Raw genomic sequence first — 25,781 nt, 5'->3', positions numbered from 1 at the left:
AAAATAGATGGCGTAATTAGACAAAATGGAGCAGAGTGACTGTGCAAATTGCATGTAATTGTACAGCTTGTCAGGTTTAATATGCCCTGTCTCTTTTTTTTTTTCTGAATCTCTCAAAAACTTTCCATATGAACTCCCTTCTCTTTATGCAGTCTCATTGTAACATGGCCTAGCAGCGATGTCCCAGCTGTATTACCGCCGTACTGATAACCCCTCATATCGAGACCGCATCCCTCTGCGGATTGTGCGGGCCGAGTCAGAACTGTCTCCCCTTGAGAAAGCCTACCTGAATGCTGTAGAGAAGGGTGACTACGCCAGTGTGAAGCAAGCCCTGGAGGAGGCTGAGATCTACTTCAAAATAAACATCAACTGCATCGACCCACTTGGCCGCACAGCCCTGCTTATTGCCATCGAGAATGAGAACCTGGAGATCATCGAACTCCTGCTCAGTTTTAATGTATACGTTGGTGATGCGCTGCTCCATGCCATACGCAAAGAGGTGGTGGGAGCCGTGGAGCTACTGCTGAACCACAAGAAGCCCAGTGGGGGCATGCAGGTAGGAGCTACAGGTCCTGACAAAATGGTGTCTGTTCTAAAGGAGATATGTTAACGTGTGTGATATCTCTTGAAGGACAGCCTCATTATCAGAGAACTTTCTGTTCCTTCTTTCCACTTGAAGAGTCTCTTTTTGTTTCTCATACGTACACAGTGTTCCACATTACCTGCTAAACAAAGATTTTCTTGCATAATCTGAAAGGGTATGGTGTAAATTTGAGTGTTAAGAGACACCCTGTTTTAACTTGCCTCAGCTGTATCTTTACGCAAAAATTGTGGATCTTGAGACTAGACAAATCCAGGAGAAAAACATTCTTCTTCTTCAATCTAATATAGTTCTAAACTTTAGCCACTGCTAGCCCTTTACTGAAGTAGCTTATTCAATAAGCAGTTGGAACCAAAAGGTTGCCTAAATTGATTACAATGCAGAACACATTTTTTATATTAAGAAGCTGTCTGCGGGTAAATGTAGCAAATCTATCTTTCTGTTGATGGAGGTGAACATATTGTTTGCTCCACGACTTTTGAGCTGAATGGAATTATATATTTCATCAGCAACACATTTGCCATGTGTTTGTAGAAAGAACTTGAATCATGAGTGCAGTGACACTAAAATACAGATTAACCATGAAAGAAAATTTTCCATTCCACCGATTTTGCCGGTGGCATCCTCCAGCTCTGCAATAAATTTGAGGAATGCTAAACTGCTAGATTTAGTAGGTTGTCTTGTTGTCTGATTAAAGATGGCTTCTCTAAGTAAATACTGAAATAGCTCTGACAAACAGCCTGACACCCTGGCTTCACACAGGCATTTCTGGCACCTCCGGATGTCAAATCTCAGGCAATTAAACACAGCAGGGTTTCTCACCAATGATGTGATGTGTCTTTACTTCCTAATATTGAAGTTTGCTGTTTGGTATGCAGATGCAGTTATAATCCATGATAATATTTCATAATTTTTTTTGATATTATTGTAAAGCACTTGTTGCATTATAGCTCTTATTAAACTAAATCAAAAGTGTTTTTTTTCCAAAACAATATCTTATTATTTCAAAAAATATGATAATTCATACTCTCTTAAAATAATTAACCTCATGTTCACTATTTGATACAATTTTTTTTGTCAGGCTTGATACAACTTTTTTTTAAATTTGTATTGATCAGTTTTATTTAACACTTTTACAACCCCGATTCCAAAAAAGTTGGGACAAAGTACAAATTGTAAAGAAAAACAGATTGCAATAATTTGCAAATCTCAAAAACTGATATTGTATTCACAATAGAACATAGACAACATATCAAATGTCGAAAGTGAGACATTTTGAAATTTAATGCCAAATATTGGCTCATTTGAAATTTCATGACAGCAACACATCTCAAAAAAGTTGGGACAGGGGCAATAAGAGGCTGGAAAAGTTAAAGGTACAAAAAAGGAACAGCTGGAGGACCAAATTGCAACTCATTAGGTCAATTGGCAATAGGTCATTAACATGACTGGGTATAAAAAGAGCATCCTGGAGTGGCAGCGGCTCTCAGAAGTAAAGATGGGAAGAGGATCACCAATCCCCCTAATTCTGCGCCGACAAATAGTAGAGCAATATCAGAAAGGAGTTCGACAGTGTAAAATTTTAAAGAGTTTGAACATATCATCATCTACAGTGCATAATATCATCAAAAGATTCAGAGAATCTGGAAGAATCTCTGTGCATAAGGGTCAAGGCCGGAAAACCATACTGGGTGCCCGTGATCTTCGGGCCCTTAGACGGCACTGCATCACATACAGGCATGCTTCTGTATTGGAAATCACAAAATGGGCTCAGGAATATTTCCAGAGAACATTATCTGTGAACACAATTCACCGTGCCATCCGCCATTGCCAGCTAAAACTCTATAGTTCAAAGAAGAAGCCGTATCTAAACATGATCCAGAAGCGCAGACGTCTTCTCTGGGCCAAGGCTCATTTAAAATGGACTGTGGCAAAGTGGAAAACTGTTCTGTGGTCAGACGAATCAATTTGAAGTTCTTTATGGAAATCAGGGATGCTGTGTCATTCGGACTAAAGAGGAGAAGGACGACCCAAGTTGTTATCAGCGCTCAGTTCAGAAGCCTGCGTCTCTGATGGTATGGGGTTGCATTAGTGCATGTGGCATGGGCAGCTTACACATCTGGAAAGACACCATCAATGCTGAAAGGTACAGTATATCTAGGTTCTAGAGCAACATATGCTCCCATCCAGATGACGTCTCTTTCAGGGAAGACCTTGCATTTTCCAACATGACAATGCCAAACCACATACTGCATCAATTACAGCATCATGGCTGCATAGAAGAAGGGTCCGGGTACTGAACTGGCCAGCCTGCAGTCCAGATCTTTCACCCATAGAAAACATTTGGTGCATCATAAAACGGAAGATACGACAAAAAAGACCTAAGACAGTTGAGCAACTAGAATCCTACATTAGATAATAATGGGTTAACATTCCTATCCCTAAACTTGAGCAACTTGTCTCCTCAGTCCCCAGACGTTTACAGACTGTTGTAAAGAGAAAAGGGGATGTCTCACAGTGGTAAACATGGCCTTGTCCCAACTTTTTTGAGATGTGTTGTTGTCATGAAATTTAAAATCACCTAATTTTTCTCTTTAAATGATACATTTTCTCAGTTTAAACATTTGATATGTCATCTATGTTCTATTCTGAATAAAATATAGAATTTTGAAACTTCCACATCATTGCATTCCATTTTTATTTACAATTTGTACTTTGTCCCAACTTTTTTGGAACCGGGGTTGTACTTTAATGGGTCACCTTATAATAATAATAATAATAATAATAATAATTGAGGAAACTTTTTCATGATAAATGATTTTCAAAAAGGACCTCATAAAGTAAAACTACTAATAAATACAAATAGTGTTTAGAGCTATAAATAAATTAAAAAGCTAATAATTATGACTATCTAGTACATAAAAACAATGTTAAGTTACGCTTAAAAATACGAACATTGTTAACATTGTTAACAACGTTAAGTTATGAACATTAAGCATAACTCAACATTGTTTTTATGTACATTCAAGCTCAAGAGTTAAGTTCAGTGTAGGAAATATCATTTTGAGATTTGTTCTTCAATTTAAAAAAAAAAACTTTAAACGAGTTAATATGACCTACACTATTTTAATTTTTTCTCTCAGGTGCCTCCGATTTTGCTGGACAAACAGTTTTCTGACTTCACCCCTGATATAACGCCCATTATTTTGGCTGCTCACACCAACAATTATGAGATCATCAAACATCTAGTGCAAAAGGGCGTTTCCGTGCCGCAGCCACACGAGGTGCGCTGCAACTGTGTGGAGTGTGTATCTGGCTCAGATGTGGATAGCCTACGCCACTCACGTTCCCGTCTCAACATATACCGTGCACTGTCAAGCCCATCACTGATTGCCCTGTCCAGTGAGGACCCATTCCTCACAGCTTTCCACCTCAGCTGGGAGCTGCAGGAGCTCAGTAAGGTGGAGAATGAGTTCAAGGCTGAGTATGAGGAGTTGTCGCACCAGTGCAAACAATTTGCAAAAGACCTGCTGGACCAGACACGCAGCTCCCGAGAGCTGGAGCTCATCCTCAATTACAGAGATGACATCAATCCACTGGAGGATGAGGGCAACAACAATGATCTTGCCAGGCTTAAATTGGCCATCAAGTACAATCAGAAGGAGGTGAGATAACCCGGCAGGATTTATTTTGCTAAAAATATTTGCTAAAAGTACAGGATATAGTATATATCCTATAGTATATCTAGTATATTATATCTTATCGAAAACCTAACACGGACATAGAAATTGACATGAAAATCTTTTTTTTTTTTTAATCTGCAGAGATTTTGTTCAGATTAATTCATTTTACCTGACAGTAACAAGAAACAGGGATTTTTTTAAAACAAAAACAGTTTTAGTCCCTCCACATTCTCTTCATTACCAATTTGCAGACACCTCATGTGTATATTTTACAGCCATTTTGAAAGGGTTTTCTGCATGTATTTTCTTGTCTACTGGTATTAAATAAAATAAAGATTGGCTGAGACTCGTTCACTAGCTCCTGTTCTGTCCACAACTCAGCAATAAATCTCTTACAACCTTATCCATCTCCAGCCCTGCCAGTAATTTTTGGAGTAAGGGGCATTTAGAAAAGAGTAGTAGACAGACCCAAAGCATGCCATCACCGCGATACAAATAAAGGCACGCGGTCCGAGGGTCCTCCCCTGAAAAGTTTTTAAAATATGGATGTAAACTAGTGAATTCTGACTAATCTAGAAATGTTCTTCTTAATCTCATGATTTACAGTAGGTGGGTAATATGTGAAAAGTATAAAATTAATAAAAAATTAATGAAAAGTAAAGTCTCTCTGATGATTTCATGCCAATTTGACCTATTTTCAAGTTTTACAGGTCAATCATGGGTCAACTTATATGTCGTAAATTATTGAATATTCAATTATTGTTGTGAAGACTTACTCTCTAGACTATCTTCAAAATTCTGCAGGGGTGAATTTGGCTTCGGTAGGAAAATGGCAACCTAAAAAGACCTGCTTCAAGCTTAGAAGAACAACAACAAAGGAAATAAAGAGCTCTTGTGAAACTGAAATATTTAGTAAAGAAGAAGAACTTTATTTCGATCAGTCTAAAATATATTTCAGCGAGATTAAAATATGTCCGTAATGTTCCAGATCTTTCAATGTTACAACCACTATCGCTACTCAGTAGTAACAAATACAGCAAAGTGGTCTATTCATTTTAGATAGTTAAATTTTGATTAAAATTATAAAATTGTAAAATTGATCTAAAATTTTAAAATATAATTTCCCCAGAAATATGAATCACTTTGATACAAACAACTAATAATCTGGGTATAGAGGAATTTATTACCTGCATCCAGTACATCTCTAATCTAATTATCTAATCTACACACACACCAGCTATTAGGCGCTACATGTTTCGTCGGCTATCAGCTCATGTACGACTCGATTTCATGGAATAACTGTTAATTATACTTGCGGGTCCATATATTATATTGTGAAGCATTGCTTGTTTGCCTATTATCGTTCTAATATTCATCCTGAATCTGGAGAAAATAGTAAAGAAATGGTCAATTTTTCATGTGCGATTTGTTATATGCTAATAGCGGTGCAGGTGGTGTAGTGGTTAGCACTATTGCTTCATAGCAAGAAGGCTCTGGGTTCAAACCCAGTGGCCGATGGGGGCCTTTCTGTGTATAGTTTGCATGTTCTCTCCGTGTCTGTGTGGGTTTCCTCCGGGTGCTCCGGTTTCCCCCACAGTCCAAAGACATGCAGGTTAGGCTAATTGGTGGCTCTAAATTGACCGTAGGTGTGAATGTGAGTGTGAATGGTTGCTTGTCTTGATGTGTCAGCCCTGCGATGATCTGGCCACTTGTCCAGGGTGTATTCCGCTTCTCGCCCATAGTCAGCTGGGATAAGCTCCAGCTTGCCTGATAGATACCCGCATAACAACACCTTGGTTATGGGACCACCAGTGAATAAGTTTATAACTTCCTGGTGCTATCCTATTGTCACTTTTTCCTTGTCTATTAACTTTGTACTTCATTAATGACAATAGAAATCTCAATCAATCAAACTATGTGATTTTTTTTACTGGCAACAAAATACGCTAATCAACTTTTATGAAATGTAAATCTAACTTAGCTGTATAACACATACACAGTACTGACACAGATACTAGTAAACAATGGTCAATGTCAAAGTACAAACGTGATCCTTTCCATCTAAAAAAGATTGCTTTTCTCAGTGAATAAAAACAAGCAAAGCATATCACATAAAAATACAAGGAATTTTTTTTAAACACTGCTGGCAATGGAGCGTTTATAGGCAGCGAAATTGCTGGCTGCTGGTGATTGACAGGGCTACATGTCATGATTTTATAGCCATTTGGCCACTGAATGATGTGCATTACAGTGATTTCATCACAGGTAAAGGGGTTTTAGGCACTCTGCTTCATGTCATGCCTAAGAATACCCTTAGCTTATCAAAATCACTGGAAAACACATCCCCGAGTGGCCAAATTGCTGTAAAATCAAAGGGGATGAACAGGATCAATAAGACATACATTGATTGCTGAGTAGTGGACAGAAAAGGAGGCCTTAGCTACTCAGCTGAGTCCAAGGTTGTTTTGCCTTGGCTGTATACATTTTTGACTGAATTGCCAGCCAGAGTAAGTTGAGTTTCAAGCTTAAGCTCCTGCTAAATTATTTTGCTTGATATTTCTTACACCCTTTTTTCAAATCATAAATCTCAGTCCTGTTAGATGACATTTAGAATAATACAACTACTGGGGCAGCATGGTGGTGTAGTGGTTAGCACTGTCGCCTCACAGCAAGAAGGTTCTGGGTTCGAGCCCAGCGCCCATCGGGGGCCTTTCTGTGTGGAGTTTGCATGTTCTCCCTGTGACTGTGTGGGTTTCCTCTGGGTGCTTCGGTTTCGCCCCACAGTCTAAAGACATGCAGGTTAGGTTAATTGGTGGCTCTAAATTGGCCGTTGGTGTGAATGTGAGTGTGAATGGTTGTTTGTCTCTGTGTTGGCCCTGTAATAACCCAGCGACTTGCCCAGGGTGTACCCCGCCTCTCGCCCATAGTCAGCTGGGATAGGCTCCAGCTTGCCTGCGACCCTGTAGAACAGGATAAGCGGCTACAGATAATGGATGGATGGTGGTGCAGTATGGTGGTGTAGTGGTTAGCACTGTCACCTCACAGCAAGAAGGTTCTGGGTTTGAGCCCAGTGGCAATCAAGGGCCTTTCTGTGTGGAGTTTGCATGTTCTCCCTGCGTCTGTGCAGGTTTCCTCTGGGTGCTCCGGTTTCCCCCACAGTTCAAAGACGTGCGGTTAGGTTAACAAGGGGCGGCCATGGCCTGAGGTTGGGCTGAAGTGTCCTTGAGCAAGGCAACCTAACCCCCAACTGCTCCCCGGGTGCTGTAGCATAGCTGCCCACTGTTCTGGGTATGTGTGTGTGTGTGTGTGTGTGTGTGTGTGTGTGTGTGTGTGTGCGCGCGCATGTGTGTGTTCACTGCTTCAGATGGGTTAAGTGCAAAGGAGGAATTTCACTGTGTACTTAAGTTTGTGCTTGGGTGTATGTGTGACAAATAAAGGCTTCTTCTTCTTAGGCATCATTGTATCCTGATCTGTTTGTAAAACACAAGTCAATAGTTATTTTACATGGATCTATATTGCCCCCTTCTGCACAAGACACACACTGCAGCCTTGGGATTGAGCGTAATTGCAAAACCCAGTGTAAGACTTAGAGCTACTGAGAATCTTCAGTGAATAAATTATACCTGACACTGAATATATATCTATAAATATGACAATGCTGCTTTCACCCTTAGCAATCTATTCATGTTTCATTACCTTAATTAAAAGGAATTGTAAAAAATACTCATCATAAACAGTAATTTCACTGAGGCTTATAAGATTCATACTAACTTAGAGCCCGATCAAAGCAGTCAGGCATGCTGAGATGTGCTAATATCAGATGCTGCAGAACTACAAAGCTGTCCCAAGATCAACACAATCTCTGTTACTGTGAGAACAACGATTACTGGAGAGCCCTACTCACACACCCCACACCCCTTTAGATAAACACAAGTATTTACTTGTTCAGGCAGCCATCAGTAAGCAAAAATTGGCAGCTGAAGGCTCACCTGAGAGAAGTTAAGCTGGAGATTATCTTCTTCACTGACACCATTTAAGTGTGGACCTTCTCCCTCTGTGTGTGTATGTGTGTGTGTGTGTCACAGTGATTGCATTAAGACTACACAGGAAGTCCCCCCCAAAAATGAATAAATAAAATTAAATAAAATGCGGCAATGAAATGCTTACCAGGGCAGCATGGTGGTGCAGTGGTTACTGCTGTTGCCTCACAGCAAGAAGGTTCTAGGTTCAAGCCCAGTGGCTGATGGGGCCCTTTCTGTGTGGAGTTTGTATGCTTTCTCCATGTCTGTTTTATGTTTTCTCCATTAACTGGCTACTGTAAATTGCCCATAGGTGTGAATGATTGTTTGTCTGGAAAGCTGTGACAGACATAGCAAGCTTGTGGTAGAATAAAGGAGATACACAGAACCATGGCCTCACTTTTTGTTTATAAATGCCTTGAGACCTCAAGAATGGCATAGGAATAATTTTAAGTGTTAACAATAAATCGATAGTAATTATTACGATCAAAGTGATTTATATAGGTAACGGTCTGAGTGAATGACCTTGACGTCTGTGATGTCACAACAGGCAGGCTATCAGTCTAATCACCATTTTTGCTATACTAAAACACAGAGCTAACTGCAACTTCGATCCTCCATTTTGAGCTAATTTATTGCCATGCCACATAGATATGTTGCTGGCGGGTGCAGCAATATGACAGAAGGTGAATTTATGTTGCATTCATGGCCCAAGAATGTTCAAACTGCAAAGATTTGGATGTGTTTTGCGAGAAATTCAGGGATTGGGTGCCTATGAAGTGGTCTCTCCTCTGCTCTGCACATTTTACTGAGGACTCATACGAAACCTCTGATCTGTTGAGGAGCGTTGGCTATAAGCCTGTATTGAAAGAGGGTGCAGTACCAACAATTAAAGGAAAAGAAAACTACAAGAAAAGGAAAGTAAGTTCAGTTGCACCAGTTCTCCCGGAGTGTGAGGCGAACAGTAATGGCGGAGTACTCAGTATGGAGAAAATGGAGAATGAGTGGATCAGTCGTCAGATTTCGCCGCTGGATATGCTTTTTTTTCCCCCTGCTGGATATGCTTGCCTCAGCAGCAATATCTTGCCTTTATGTGGAAGAAGTGAATGAACGAAGAACTGAAAGTCAGATTGTTTCAAAACAATAAGCCACAAGCTCGGCCTTCAAGAAGCAAGAACACAGACAGGTAAGATGCAACTCTCATTTGGTTACATCACAACAACAATAACACTCGTTGTTTACCTGCATTTAGATTAATACATGTAAGTTGTATTGTGTATTTAAGTTACTGGTGTAAGATTATTTAATTTGCTTCAGAATGTGATTGTCTCAGTTCATCTGATTATTTAATTAGCCTTTTACATGTATGTTGCACAAGTTATAACACCTATCCTGTTTTAATGAGAGTCACATGAGACCGTCAGTTAAATTCCATCCAATTCTCTAGATGGCTTTGTTCTCTGGCTTTATTTTGTAAGGTGGGGGTCTCCGTGGCCGACGTGTTACTATCGGATTCACTTTCTGACGGTTTGAGCTGATATGGTTCTATGTGTATACAGTGGTGCTTGAAAGTTTATGAACCCTTTAGAATTTTCTATATGTCTGCATAAATATGACCTAAAACATCATCAGATTTTCACACAAGTCCTAAAAGTAGATAAAGAGAACCCAGTTAAACAAATGAGACAAAAATATTATACTTGGTCATTTATTTATTGAGGAAAATTATCCAATATTACATATCTGTGAGTGGCAAAAGTATGTGAACCTTTGCTTTCAGTATCTGGTGTGACCCCCTTGTGCAGCAATAACTGCAACTAAACGTTTGTGGTAACTGTTGATCAGTCCTGCACACCAGCATGGAGGAATTTTAGCCCGTTCCTCCGTACAGAACAGCTTCAACTCTGGGATGTTGGTGGGTTTCCTCACATGACCTGCTCGCTTCAGGCCCTTCCACAACATTTCGATTGGATTAAGGTCAGGACTTTGACTTGGCCATTCCAAAACATTAACTTTATTCTTCTTTAACCATTCTTTGGTAGAACAACTTGTGTGCTTAGGGTCGTTGTCTTGCTGCATGACCCACCTTTTCTTGAAATTCAGTTCATGGACAGATGTCCTGACATTTTCCTTTAGAATTCGCTGGTATAATTCAGAATTCATTGTTCCATCAATGATGGCAAGCCGTCCTGGCCCAGATGCAGCAAAACAGGCCCAAACCATGATACTACCACCGCCATGTTTCACAGATGGGATAAGGTTCTTATGCTGGAATGCAGTGTTTTCCTTTCTCCAAACATAACACTTCTCATTTACACCAAAAAGTTCTATTTTGGACTCATCCACCCACAAAGCATTTTTCCAATAGCCTTCTGGCTTGTCCACATGATCTTTAGCAAACTGCAGATGAGCAGCAATGTTCTTTTTGGAGAGCAGTGGCTTTCTCCTTGCAACCCTGCCATGCACACCATTGTTGTTCAGTGTTCTCCTGATGGTGGACTCATGAACATTAACATTAGCCAATGTGAGAGAGGCCTTCAGTTGCTTAGAAGTTACCCTGCGGTCCTTTGTGACCTCGCCGACTATTATACGCCTTGCTCTTAGAGTGATCTTTGTTGGTCGCCCACTCCTGGGGAGGGTAACAATGGTCTTGAATTTCCTCCATTTGTACACAATCTGTCTGACTGTGGATTGGTGGAGTCCAAACTCTTTAGAGATGGTTTTGTAACCTTCTCCAGCCTGATGAGCATCAACAACACTTTTTCTGAGGTCCTCAGAAATCTCCTTTGTTTGTGCCATGATACACTTCCACAAACATGTGTTGTGAAGATCAGACTTTGATAGATCCCTGTTCTTTAAATAAAACAGGGTGCCCACTCACACCTGATCGTCATCCCATTGATTGAAAACACCTGACTCTAATTTCACCTTCAAATTAACTGCTAATCCTAGAGGGTCACATACTTTTGCCATTCACATATATATAATACTGGATCATTTTCTTCGATAAATAAATTACCAAGTATAATATTTTTGTCTCATTTGTTTAACTGGGTTCTCTTTATCTACTTTTAGGACTTGTGTGAAAATCTGATGATGTTTTAAGTCATATTTATGCAGAAATATAGAAAATTCTAAAGGGTTCACAAACTTTCAAGCACCACTGTAGCAGTAGCATGTACATACACTCCAATTTCAGGACTATCACAGTCACATGTACTACTATCTAAGGAATCCGAAGAATCTCCAGTAAATCTAAACAAAGAGGCCACTGCAACCACTCTCGCCCGCCAAGACTGGCTTTGGTCTATAGCACCGGTTCCCGCTGTGATGTCACCCACCCAGGGCTGGTTGGCTCAGCAGGGCAGCTCGAATGCCAACTTTGCGGTCGATTTTAACTCTCAAAAATATATATTTTTTATTCCAATTATGCAGCATACAAGAGTCAAGGATGGAGATACTATCCACTCAGAAATGTATTTAAAAATAAAGGTTCTGCGTATCTCCTTTAAGTGTGCTTTTGACAAATGCAGACAGCCTTGTAAGAGGTTAGCAATTGACAGGCCAATAGCCCCCAAGCATAACTAAGTCATCACTTGTTTATCGTAATGCATTATGGGCGATACCCAGGGTCAGCTCTAGGGATGTCCCGATCAGGTTTTTTTGCCCTCCGATCCGATACCGATCATTTGATTTCGAGTATCTGCCGATACCGAGTCCTGATCCGATACTTCTTATAATCCATAAAAAATAAAGACGAGGAAAGAAACGGATCCAGGATGTTCCTCATTTTTTATTTAACACCTTATTTTAACATCCAACAACTCCGTTAGCAAACAGAGCACTTACGTGAGGTAGTTTGAACAATAAATAACAAATTAAAAACATAACCTTAAAATACCTGTCAGGAATGTAAACAAATACAAAAATAAAAGTGCCACAGTGCCGGTAATTTGCTTTTAAGAACGCATCTCACAGTGGTAAACAGTAATTTCAATTAAGGAAATGAACATTTTTCTTGATGAAAACAAGCATTTCTACCCTTTCAGGTTTGAGCCTGTTTCTTTTGTCATCCAACACGTTTGCAACAGCACTAAAAAGTCTCTCACTGTCCACAGAGCTGCAGGGGGCACTGAGATACTGGGTTGCAACAGCAGCCATAGATGGAAACTGAATGGCATGTTCTTTCCAATATTGAAGTGGGTCACTTTTCTTAAGGGTGTTTTTTTTCTGAGAGGTAGGTCTGCACTTGAGTTTCTGCTGATGTGGTACTCACGGACCGTCCCTGTGACTGCCTCTCTCGTAAGATTTCCTCAAAGGCGATGTCCAGGCTGCTACATGCTTCATGATGTGGTGCCTTGCTCACTGGCTCTGCTGTGGCCTCATTTTCCTCTGCCACTGCACTGGCAGTCCTCCTCTCCTCTGCCTTTGTCACCTCCTGGATAAGATGTTCCTTTGCAAGCAACAGGTTGGCTGACTTTGTGAAAAAGCTAGAAACAGATTAACAATTCAAAATAATGAGACAAGACTGAGACACCACAAAGCACAGCTCTTCAGTTAGGCAACTTCCTACACATGTACTCAATTAATAAACAATATAAAAATGAAAAAATCTAACCTTAGAACTAAATTTCTCAAAACTAAATTAAAAAGAAATTTAAAAAATAAATTGGCTTAGTACTGGTGTCTGGGGATGACTTGACTTTATATAAACATTTAGAGGTGCATTTTAATTTTACTATACTTGCCCATCTTTGTATCTGGGATCTAGAAGAGTGGCGATGTAGTAGAGTGGCTCAGTTTCAACATCAGCAAAGCGCTTCTCCACTGCCTCCAGGAGAGTCCTCTTCATTGTTTTTATTCCCTGGTTATCATCATCATCCTCCCGAGACAGAACACGTCTGAGGACTAATGAGTGAATGATTGACTTAATGAATGCATGAGATCATTTTTTTTCAAACATCAATAAATGTTACAGTATAAACTAATAAGGGTGGCACGGTGGTGTAGTGGTTAGCGCTGTCGCCTCACAGCAAGAAGGTCCTGGGTTCGAGCCCCATGGCCAGCGAGGGCCTTTCTGTGCGGAGTTTGCATGTTCTCCCCGTGTCCGTGTGGGTTTTCTCCGGGTGCTCCGGTTTCCCCCACAGTCCAAAGACATGCAGGTTAGGTTAACTGGTGACTCTAAATTGACCGTAGGTGTGAATGTGAGTGTGAATGGTTGTCTGTGTCTATGTGTCAGCCCTGTGATGACCTGGCGACTTGTCCAGGGTGTACCCCGCCTTTCGCCCATAGTCAGCTGGGATAGGCTCCAGCTTGCCTGCGACCCTGTAGAAGGATAAAGCGGCTAGAGATAATGAGATGAGATAAACTAATAAATTAAAATACAAATTACCTGTTATGGCAGGGATCACATCAGCTGCCGTTGCAGTTTCCCTGCTCACATCCCTGGTCAGCTCTTCAAAGGGGGATAGCACATCAGCAATCTTCTTCATCAGCTCCCACTGGTGAGCTGACAGTGTAGCTGGTAGAGTGCACTCAGCTGCAAACACACTAAGAGCGCGTTTTTGTTCCAGTAGGCTCTGCAGCATGTAGAGGCTGCTGTTCCATCGTGTCTGCACATAAAACAACATGGTTCACTTTATTTTTTGTGCAAATTAGGTGCAGAGCACGTAATGTATGTGGCTTACTAAATCAAGTGTATGGGAAATAAATAATAAAATAAAAATATATTAAAGAATGACGAGATGAATCTCACCGGTACATCTTGCTGTAGGTGCTTAATATCCATATGAAGCTCCATCTGGATGTCTTCTAGTCGAGAGTAGGCCAACGGGGAGAGTTTAAAATGGCCTACTATCTTCCTTGCGTTGGCCAGGGTCTCGTTCACGCTGCGCTGAGACAGCAGGCCCTCATGCACACAGAGTTGACAGGAGTGGGCTACGCAGCCCAGACTCGGCACCCCCATATCCCTCATAGCTTTCTTCATATTTGCCGCATTGTCGCGCAAAATTATGTGGACCCATTGCTTGTCAGTTCCCCAGTTGATTAGCATATTTTCCATCGCTTGCTGGATGCGTTCTGCAGTGTGCGATCCGCGAAATTCCTGGGCATGCAGGGTCGCACGGCGCAAAATAAAACTTGAATCAATCCACTGTGTGGTAAGGCTTAGTAGAGACATGGGAGCCACGGATGAAGTCCAGATGTCTGTGGTGAACGAAACATGGGGTACATCTGATAACAGGACACGTAGTGTGTCAGAAATCTTCTTATGAAGGGCTGGCAGAGCTTTCTTGGTGAAATAGTGACGAGATGGCATTTCAAATCGAGGTTCTACATGCTTCATAAGCATAAGAAACCCAGGGTTCTCTACAAAGGCGAATGGCAGGTCACTCATTGCAATCATCTGTGCTATCTTGGCTATGGTCTCCTGTGCCTTTGCGTTTTCACGGGGCATTTTTTCTTTCCTTTTTAAACTCTCCTGCAGCATGAGCTGAGTTGTCTTTGGCTGCGTTGCCTGTGTAAACTCGCTGTCTTGTGTCGGGTGTTTGTTTTTCAGGTGCCGTATCAGGTTTGTCGTATTAAATGCTGCCCTTTCCTGTCCACCCCTTGAAATTCCAACTTTACATATTTCACAGTTTACTATGGCAATGTTGTTGTCATCAACTTTGAAATACTGCCACACCGCAGACATGCTTTGCTTTCCGCTTCGAACTGCTTCCGTGTTCAACTTTGCCGGCAACAGGCAGCCAATAACCAATAGCGTCTCTGCTACAAAGTGATGTCATGCCGCACGCGTTGATGTTGCTGTGTTGAGACAAGAGGTCTGGTCTCACTCTGTGCCAATGCATCACTATTGATGTATTAAAAATGAGAATATATTATATAGATATATATCTGATCCCTGATCGGGAGGTAATGCCCGATTCCGATCGAGTCTGAAACCACGTGATCGGGCCCGATTTCTGATCACGTGATCGGATCAGGACATCCCTAGTCAGCTCCACCACATTGTTTACTTTCACCTTTGTTAAACACTGCATTGTTCTGTGTAACCGGTTTTAACCATGCCTAAAGTGAATTGCTGCGTGCCTTACTGTGTCTCCAGCAACAAAGAGAACACCTAATTTGAGCTTTTATCAGCTGCCAGTCAAGGAGAAGAGAAGAAAGAAATGAATAAGTTTAATCCGCAACAAAAACCTTCAAACTGAATTGAAATGGACAAGTGTTTGTCACTTACATTTCTCTGGTGGGAAAAATACGTACTTAAACTGTGACCCAGTGATATTTCCATGGTCTGCAGATTATAAAAGATTATACCGGTAACAATCGACACTGTTCATCATCTGAAACTAGCGATATTCCAAAGCCTGTAAAACAAAGAAGCATTCCTCGGCCTTTGCCTCTCAACGTGCTGAAGCACTTGGCAGCCGAACGAGCCTGTCAGACTGATAAAACTCCCAAACCACGAAGGGTTCTCTTTTGGGTATGCATAACATTCAGTGTACCTCACTAGCAGCATTTATTGAAGTAAATGCATTTATACTGAACATGACATGGCAGAATGTTTTTTTTTTTTTTTTGTAATGTTTCCTGATATCTGTCAGTCCTGCGTGCTTTGGCACGTGGGATTCTCAGGCACGCTGCAGACTGTGCGCATGCCAAGCAGACACTCACACGTACGCTGTTAACTATGCACACCTGCAGATGATGAAGGCACAAGTTATGCACCAAAAGGACTGTGTCAACGCACATTCTGTGCAAAGTATTATGCCATGTCAGTGCAGATTACCGAGCCTTAGAGTCCCTGTTTAGAGTTCCTGGTTTTCTGTTTCCTGTGCCTGTCTCATGTTTCCGTTTTTCTCTCTGCCTGTGATATTCTGTTTGTGCCTCACCCGACCACTTGCTAGATTCACATTTACCTGCCGATTTTGGATTGTTTGCCTGTGTGTGTTTTCACTGTTGTAAATAAAGATTCCTTATGCATTTGCATCCGACTCCAACCGCGCCTCTGACAATATCAAGTTTTATTTAACTAATCAATCATTTATAAATGTTTTGATGCTGTTCATCTGGGCCCGGGATCATGAAGCAATCTTAGACTTAAGTCAACAGTTGATTTTTCATAGTATTTTCCCTTACTGCATCTGTAACTTTCATTGTGCTGGATCAAGATTAAGTACAAGGCTAAGATTTCATCAGAACAAAGCTTCTTAGAAAATGGTAAGGTATAACTGAAGATTAAAAGAAACAAATTCAGACTGAAGTCTAAGATTGCTTCGTGATCCTGGGACCTGTAGTCTGGGAGTGTGTTTTTTAAAAAACCAACAACAAACAAACAAAACCTTACCTTCTCACCAAGCTTGATTTGAATTCTGATTTTCCTGCTGTAAACCCTCGACATGTTATCCACGTTTTTAAATCACCAATTTCATTGTCTTCCATGACAGAGCATGGCAAAACTGCTCCTCTCACATCGCTCTCATATAAAATTAATCTAACATCCGCTATATTACTCAACTAGTGACCCCGGCTGTCCTCCATAATGCATTGCGGTAAACAAGTGATGATGTAGTTATGGTTGGGGGCTATCAAGTGTGCTCTTGACAAATGCAGACAGCCTTGTAAGAGGTTGGCAACTGACAAGCCAATAGCCCCCAAGCATAACTACTGTACGTCATCACTTGTTTACCGCAATGCCTTTCAGATTTTTCACGTTTAGGTCATAAAAAGAATTTTCCCTGACACCCAATTATTTTTGTTTAGTGGACCGAAAGCTACTGAATTCGAATCACAGACTTACAATTTTATTCGTTTTTTTTAAATAGAACAATGAATGAATTTAGGGCCATGTGGTCCTAAATTCTCTGCTATTTTTTCCTGCTTCATCATGATGCAATACAAGATACTGCATCATGCATCACGTGATGGGCTTGCCCTGTTCGCACAAGGCATTGTGGAATACAAATTTGAAACAGGAGAGGAAAATGGAAGACGTGAGTGTGTGAATGAAATGTGAAAGACCGACTACAGTAACGGAAAGTGAGAAGAAAAGACATTATGTTGCGAAGGAAAGGAGACACAGAACCAAACTAATAAATATCAGCGGTCAGCGAGCACCTCAGTGTGATCAGCTGTTTGTTTAGTGACAAGATGATGTAACTGTCAGTGCACGGTCAAAGGTAAACCTGTGCATGTGCACACAGACTTCTGTTGTCTGCTTGACTATGCGAAGCGAGCGATTTCATGCACAGTATTTGCTAGAGAATCACCTCAAATTAAATAACAAATTATTTTTTTTTTAGATATTACAAAAATAAACATATATTACAGTGACCAAATTTCAGAGGGAAATAAATTTCACTGATTTTCTGAAATTGAAAGGCCATCTACTTTTAAGTTCAGTGGTGAAAAAAAAGTAAAGAAAGGGACAGGTAGATATATAGACACAGAGAGAAAAACAGACAGACAGACAGACAGACAGATGGATGGATAGTGGATAGATGCATGGACAGACAGACAGTATACCGTAGATAAAGAGACAGATACACAAACAGAAAGGAACACATATTGACCATGCAACAGCATTTACAAGCAATTAAAATCTACTCTTAATCAATTTAAATGCTTTCTGTTGTCTTGGCTCAGTTCAGAGAATATTGAGAGCAAAGTGTTAACTTTCTATGTCAGAGACTCCCAGTTGGACCAAACCAATCAGCAATCAATGAGGATCAGAGGAGGAACTTTGTTGTTTAAACCTTACATGTTTATGGTCATCACATGCTTTTGTGCTATAGATGGCTTGCAACCATGTGATCAAAATGTGCTACGTCATGAGCGCCTGCCATGATGGTGGACATATAAGCAACTAGGATGGCAGCTGCTGAAAGTGTGTCTGTAAACAATGCTGAATTTTCTCAGTATTACCACAATTTGAATGGTCAAGCGAAGATTCGATACAAAGAGAAGATAGATATGTGTGGTTTTGACCCATATTATTTAAAAAAGTCAGACTTTTCTAAAGATAAGATGCTTCTACCGACCATCGAGTACCCAAATATTGCGTTCTATGTGGTTTGGCTGCTGAAGAATCAAGTCCGACCTTGGATGAAACATAGCCCATTTTCTGAGTGGGTGCCCAGTCTGGATTGCTTCTGTCATATAATTTTGCTGGCATTCCTAGAAGCGAAATGGTAATACATGTGTTAAAATTATAACAACGACCGAGTGAACCACGACAAGAGAACGCTCATTTTATAGCAAAATTCTAGCAACGTGAAATAAAATTCTTCCATGATATTATCAAGAAAGCTTTTGAATCTCACCTGAGATAAAATGATTACTGCAAACACGAGCTGTTTCGGTTTTAGCCTCTGTTAGATCAGCCCTGCCGATGTTGTTCAGCCGTGCTCGTCTCCTCTTCGTACTAAGCCTCAGAGTTTCCTTGCCCTCTTTCTGAATTACGGACAGAATTCTAAAAATTCAGAATGTGCCACGGTCACGAGTACTGTTGTGACCACAACCATATACAGCACAAAGATACAGCATAGCTAAAAGAACGCTTAAAACAGTGAAAACAAAGAGAGTTGTGCACGGGTGACTATGTTTTGTATGGAATGTCGCTTGACCCCGCATTTGTATATCCACCAACATGGCCGACATCCGGGTTTCTATTTTGCTTTCACATCACTTGCAAGTCTCATCTCATCTCATCTCATCTCATTTCATCTCATTATCTCTAGCCGCTTTATCCTGTTCTACAGGGTCGCAGGCAAGCTGGAGCCTATCCCAGCTGACTACGGGCGAAAGGCGGGGTACACCCTGGACAAGTCGCCAGGTCATCACAGGACTCACTTGCAAGTCAAGAATACTATTTAAAGGTGCATTGTGGAGGTTGTTGTTGTTTTTTACATTTACAGCCAGCCACATTTACATTTGCATCACTTTTTAATTGCCAATGTGTTCATAGGTTGTATTTCACTGACTTTCTTGGTTGCCTAACAACAGCCTTTATATACAGATTTCTACATGAGGGATTTGGGTCAGATTTGGCGTGAAAATCCACTTTCTGCAAAAAGAAAAAAAAAAGTACTTGATTAAACTTTGCCCGCCATCCCCTTCAAGGTGGTCTCCTTGTGCAGTGATACACCACTCCCTGCAATCCTGCCATGCTTTGAATGCTCCCTGGAAGTCCCATTCTTTAAGAGCATCTGGCACCACTTTCAATTCAGACTGTCAATGCAGAATTCTACTGTCATGTTGTGAGTTGTCTGAAGGTAAACATGTAATGCAAACGGGTTGAACTTTGGTGCACTGGCATTTGGGTGTCCCATCATGACAGTGCACACTCACAGTGCACTGAAAACGCACATGGTTTAATCATGATTTGTTGCTGCCTACCACTCCTACATGTCAGATTCGGCTCTCTGCAACTTTTTTCCCTTCCCCAAGATGAAGTAAAAGCAAAAGAGTTGCTGTTTTGACACTGTGCATTGCAGATTTGATAACCAAGGTGAATCGCAGATGGTGCTGGATATGCTAAATATAGCAGGAACGCTTGGAGTGGTGTATTGCTGCACAAGGAGACTACTTCAAAGGGGATGTCAGCCAAGTTTAAATCAAGTAAATTTTTTTTTTTTTTTGCTTTTTAAAACGCACAGTTCTGGAGCTTTTTCATTCCACCTCATGTGGTTAGTCTCTGAAAACAAAAAAGAAAATATTTACATTGTGGAATATTTACAATGTAATACTTTAATACAGTATTTATCTTAACTGTTCATGTACCAACCATCAAAGCAAATTCCTTGTATGTGAGAACGTATTTGGCAATAAACTTGATTCTGATTCTGATGTGGGAAGATGTAAACATTGACTAGTCTTTTAAAAAGAACAAAACACAGACTAATACCATCCGTGCTCCATGCGGTTAGGAGTTTTTGCAATGCAATGGGTGGTCTATGGTGTTCTGAGGCGTTCTAATAGATCCTCTTCTTTGATGTACTGTAAATGTGTTGTATATTCCACACCAATGTTGTTTAGTCTGGACAGAAGCAAGGATAGTGTGTCCCCTGCTAAAGCAGGTAATACCTGCAGAATTGCCTCCTCTATCTCCTCAGTCATGGCTCTATGCTTGACTTGCAAGTGATGTCAAAGCAAAATAGAAACCTGGATGTTGGCCATGTTGGTGGATATAGTACAAATGCGGGGTCAAGCGACATTCCATACAAAAGATAGTCACACGTGCGCAACTCGCTTTGTTTTTCCACTGCTTTAAGTGTTCTTTTAGCTATGTTATATCTTTGTGCTTGTAACCGTTATAAGGAACGGTGGAGCACAGAGGACGGAAGGACAGAGATCAGGTTTGCAGAATACGGCTTTTTATTGCCACACTTTTCAGTGAAACATTCGTGATTTAACACAGACACGCACACAACCGGCATCTGGTTCGGGGAAGAGCTCCTCTGCTCTCTGCTCTCCCTCCTTATATAGGGCGCAGTCACTGGGAAGACACACACAAACACAGGTTAATTGACATCAGGTGTAGTGATTTTGCCACTTACCTTCCCTGACTCTGCCCTCCTGTCACAGACCGGCGCTTGACCACGCCCCCGCTGCCACATACTCCCACTGCCCGACTCAGGCCGGGTGGCTGTCCGGCCCGCAGCCGACTCCCCCCCCCTTGACAGGAGAGGAAGTCCGCCACAACCATCTGCGCCCCCGGCCTGTGGACCACCTTGAAATTAAAGGGTTGGAGTGCCAGATACCAACGGGTGATCCGCGCGTTGGCATCCTTCATGCGGTGGAGCCACTGGAGGGGCGCGTGGTCCGAACAGAGGGTGAAAGGGCACTCCAGCAGGTAGTAATGGAGGGCGAGGACTGCCCACTTGATTGCTAGACATTCTTTTTCGATGGTGCTGTAGCGCCCCTCACGCACCGACAGCTTCCTACTGATGTATAGGACTGGGCGGTCCTCCCCCTCCACCTCCTGGGACAAAACCGCCCCCAGCCCTCTGTCCGCCACATCAGTCTGTAATATAAGGGGGAGAGAAAAGTCAGGGGAGTGTAAAAGTGGCCCCCCACACAGTGCGGCCTTTACCTCAGAAAAAGCCCGCTGGCACTGCTCTGTCCACTGGACCGGATCTGGTGCCCCCTTTTTAGTGAGATCAGTCAGTGGGCTGTTGACGTCCAAATAATTAGGTATAAACCTCCGATAATAGCCAGCCAGCCCCAGGAACTGTCTCACCCCCTTTTTGGTCTTGGGCCTCTGGCAGACCGCAATTGCTGCGGTCTTGTTAATTTGGGGACGCACCTGCCCGTTGCCCAAGTGGAAGCCCAGATACTGTACTTCCACCCGCCCAATCGCCTACTTCTTCGGGTTGGCTGTGAGACCCGCTCGCCTCAGCGACCTAAGGACGGCCCTCAGATATTCGAGATGCCTCGGCCAGTCATTGCTATAGATGATAATGTCATCTAGGTAGGCGGCCGCATAGGTGGCGTGGGGGTGGAGGACCCTGTCCATCAGCCGCTGAAACGTAGCGGGCGCCCCAAACAGCCCGAACGGAAGTGTGACGAATTGGTGTAAACCGAATGCTGTGGAAAAGGCCGTTTTTTCTCAGGATAGTGGAGTCAAGGGGATCTGCCAGTATCCCTTTGTTAAATCCAGTGTCGAATAAAAGCAAGCAGTGCCTAGTCGATCGAGCAACTCATCAATATGAGGCATTGGGTACGCGTCGAATTTAGACACCGCGTTGACTTTTCTATAGTCCACACAAAACCGGACCGACCCGTCGGCCTTGGGTACCAAGACCACCGGGCTGCTCCAGTCACTGTGGGACTCCTCGACGATGCCCATTTCAAGCATGGCCTCGAGTTCTTCCCGAACCACTTTTTTCTTGTGTTCGGGTAGCCTGTAAGGGCGGCTCCGCACTACCACCCCCGGGGGCGTCTCTATGTGGTGCTCTGTGAGGTCAGTACGACCGGGCAGGGGCAAGAACACGTCCGAAATCTCGGTCTGCAACTGGGCGACCTCCGCGAGTTGGGTCGGGGAGAGGTGGTCTCCACAGGGGACCGGAGGGGTACATGATGCTAATGCCTCTTTTTGAACCTCCGGTCCCAGCTCCGCCTTCTCCGGAACCACCGAAACCAACGCCACGGGGACCTTCTCATTCCAGAGTTTAAGCAGATTGAGGTGGTAAATCTGTAGTGCCCCACCCCTGTCCGTTCGCCTTACCTCGTAGTCGACATCCCCGACTCGCCGTGTGACCTCAAAGGGTCCTTGCCACTTGGCGACCAATTTGGAGCTCAATGTGGGCAACAGTACGAGTACTTTATCTTCCGGTGCGAACTCTCTAAGGCGCGTACCATTGTTTTACAGGCGGGCTTGCCGTTCTTGGGCCTGCCACAAATTCTCCTGGGTTAGGTGGGTGAGGGTGTGGAGTTTTGCGCGCAGGTCCATAACGTATTGAATTTTGTTTTTGCTTTGTGAAGGTCCCTCCTCCCAATTTTCCCGCAGCACATCTAGAATGCCATGCGGCTTACGCCCATATAATAATTCGAACGGGGAGAACCCCGTGGAGGCTTGGGGGACCTCTCGCACTGAAAACAGCAAGGGCTCGAGCCACTTATCCCAATTACATGCGTCCTCACTTACGAATTTTTAAATTATATTCTTGAGGGTGCGGTTGAACCGTTCAACTAAACCATCCATTTGTGGGTGATACACGCTGGTGCGGATCGGCTTAATACCCAATAACCCATACAGTTCGTTCAGTGTTCGTGACATAAACGAGGTGCCTTGATCAGTCAGAATCTCTTTCGGGATTCCAACTCGGGAGATGACGCGGAAGAGTGCTTCCGCAATACTGTGTGCTGAGATATTGCGCAGAGGCACGGCTTCCGGGTAACGTGTTGCATAGTCCACCAGAACTAATATAAAGCGGTACCCTCGTGTTGACCGATCTAATGGCCCGACGAGATCCATCCCAATTCTTTTGAACGGGGTCTCGATTAATGGTAGAGGGCGCAAAGGCGCTTTTGGAATGACCGCTGGATTTACTAACTGGCATTCGTGGCACGCCATACACCACCTATGGACATCGCCGCGAATCCCCGGCCAATAGAATCGGGCCATTATTCGGGCTAGTGTCTTATCCTGCCCTAGGTGTCCAGCCATGGGATTAAAGTGAGCCGCCTGGAATACCAATTCCCGGTGGCTCTTCGGAATTAAAAGCTGCGTGACTCGCTCTTTAGTTTGAGTGTCCTGCGTCACTCAGTATAACCTATCCTTCATAATCGCGAAGTAGGGGAAGGACGGGGTGGCGTTCGGCTGGAGCGTTTGACCATCGATTACTCTCACTTGGTCAAACGCATGCCGCAGAGTCTTGTCTCGTGACTGTTCTAATGGGAAATCCATGAGGGATTCCCCAACAGAAAGAGGAGGGGCCGGCGGCTCCTCACTCTGGCGCGGAGATGACGTAGATGGCTCTGTGACAGCTGCTCCCGCCAAAGCGACACCGGGACCTCCCCCTGTTAAATGGCAGGACCCACTCTTTACTAAGTGTGTCATTAAATCCCGAAATCCCGGCCAATCCGTCCCCAAAATTAAAGAGTGGGTAAGGCGAGGATTAACCGCCTCCTTCACTATAAATTTTTCCCCTCGGAAAAAAATGTGGACCGACACCAAAGGGTAGCTGTGAACGTCCCCGTGCACACACAACACCTTCACCCCTGTGCTCCCCCCAATGCCTTGTTTTGCACCAGGCTTTGGTGAATTGAGGTCTGATTACAACCAGAATCCACCAATGCCTGATATGTATCCCCTTGAATACTCACCGGTATGCGATACGCTCCGGCCCGATCGAGGGCGGCTCCTGGTGCGTCGGGGATCCGAACCACCGCGCCCACCTCCATGACCGTGCACTGTTGTTGGAGGTGGCCCGGATCCCCGCAGCACCAGCAAACCGGCCCGGGCTTCTTCTCCGCACCGGTGTTCTGGGGCTCACTCACCTGAGGGGGGGAAGAGACAGACACAGAAGGGAGAAACGGGAGGGCACCGCGGGTGCGCCGGGCCGGCACCGCGGGTGCGCCGGGCCGGCACCGGTGGCACCGGCCCCCGCCTCCGCGGTGGGGGAATGGGGCGAGGATGAGACACAGGAGGAGAGGGAGAGAGAGAAGAGGAGAGGAGAGAAGAGGCTGTCTGCTGTCCTGCCGCCGGGACAGCCGCCATATGGTCCTCCGCCAGCTCGACTGCCTGATCCAGCGACGCCGGGCGGTGGCACTGGACCCACTCCGCGGTTCCTGCTGGCAAGCGTGCGATGAATTGCTCCAGCACCACCTGGTCGATGATCCCCTCGGCGTCGCGGTTGTCGGCCCTCAACCACTGCCAGCAGGCGTCCCGGAGTTGCTGGCCAAACGCGAACGGCCGGCTGACTTCCTCCAAGCGCAAAGCGCGGAAGCGCTGATGCTGCTGTTCAGGGGTGCGCCCCACACGCTGGAGGATGGCCTGGCGAAGGTCCGCGTAGGCCAGCCGGTGGTCGGCGGGGAGCTGTAGCGCGGCCAGCTGTGCCTCTCCCGTTAGCAGGGGGAGGAGGCGTGCCACGCGCTGCTCCATCGGCCACCCTGAGGTCTCCGCGACTTGCTCGAAAAGCGTGATGAATGCCTCGGGGTCGTCCTGCGGGCCCATCTTTGTTAGGGTGAGGGGGACGGGCCCGCGGTGGAAGCGTTGGTGGACCCCGCCGACACGAGGAGGTGCCGGAACGCCTGTCGATCTTCTTGTTGGGCCAACACCAGGGCCTCGAACCGCTGTTCTTGCTTCTTTCGGAGGGTGAGTAGCGCCTGGTGCTGGCTTTGCTGGGCCGTGGTGAGGGCGTGGACCAGTTCGGCGAATGGGGAGGACTCCATGGGGCTGTTAGGCTGCTGTGCTCCGTCCCGGGTTTCGGCACCATTGTAACCGTTCTAAGGAAGGGTTACAGGACCAGGCTCAGAGGACGGCAGGACAGAGATCAGGTTTGCAGAATACGGCTTTTTATTGCCACACTTTTCAGTGAAACATTCGTGATTTAACACAGAAACGCACACAACCGGCATCTGGTTCAGGGAGGAGCTCCTCTGCTCTCTGCTCTCCCTCCTTATATAGGGCGCGGTCACTGGGAAGACACACACAAACACAGGTTAATTGACATCAGGTGTAGTGATTCTGCCACTTACCTTCCCTGACTCCGCCCTCCCATCACAGACCGGCGCTTGACCACGCCCCCGCTGCCACAGTGCTGTATATGGTTGTGGTCACAACAGTACTCGTGAACGTGGCACGTTTTGTTTTTTTAGAATTCTGTCCATGATTCAGAAAGAGGGCGAGGAAACTCTGAGGCTTAGTATGGAGAGGAGACGAGCACGGCTGAACAACATCGGCAGGGCTGATCTAACAGAGGCTAAAACCAAAATAGCTTGTATTTGCAGTAATCATTTTATCTCAGGTGAGAT

General features: G+C 44.0%; 1 protein-coding gene across 1 annotated transcript in view; it reads left to right on the top strand.

Moving 5' to 3' along the window:
- Positions 1-175: 175 nt before the first annotated feature.
- The window catches only part of trpc4a (transient receptor potential cation channel, subfamily C, member 4a), a 44,040-nt gene continuing 18,434 nt past the window's right edge, over positions 176-25,781 (top strand). The window contains exons 1-2 of the mRNA XM_060909188.1: positions 176-556; positions 3,745-4,266. Of these exons, the coding sequence (XP_060765171.1) occupies positions 179-556; positions 3,745-4,266 (900 nt within the window). The 5' untranslated portion in view covers positions 176-178. The remainder of the gene's footprint in view (positions 557-3,744; positions 4,267-25,781) is intronic.

The sequence above is a fragment of the Neoarius graeffei genome, chromosome 25 (genome assembly GCF_027579695.1).
Source record: "Neoarius graeffei isolate fNeoGra1 chromosome 25, fNeoGra1.pri, whole genome shotgun sequence".
Classification (NCBI taxonomy): Eukaryota; Metazoa; Chordata; class Actinopteri; order Siluriformes; family Ariidae; genus Neoarius; species Neoarius graeffei.
Note: the sequence above shows the minus strand (reverse complement) of the source record. Positions and strands in the feature narration are given on the sequence as shown.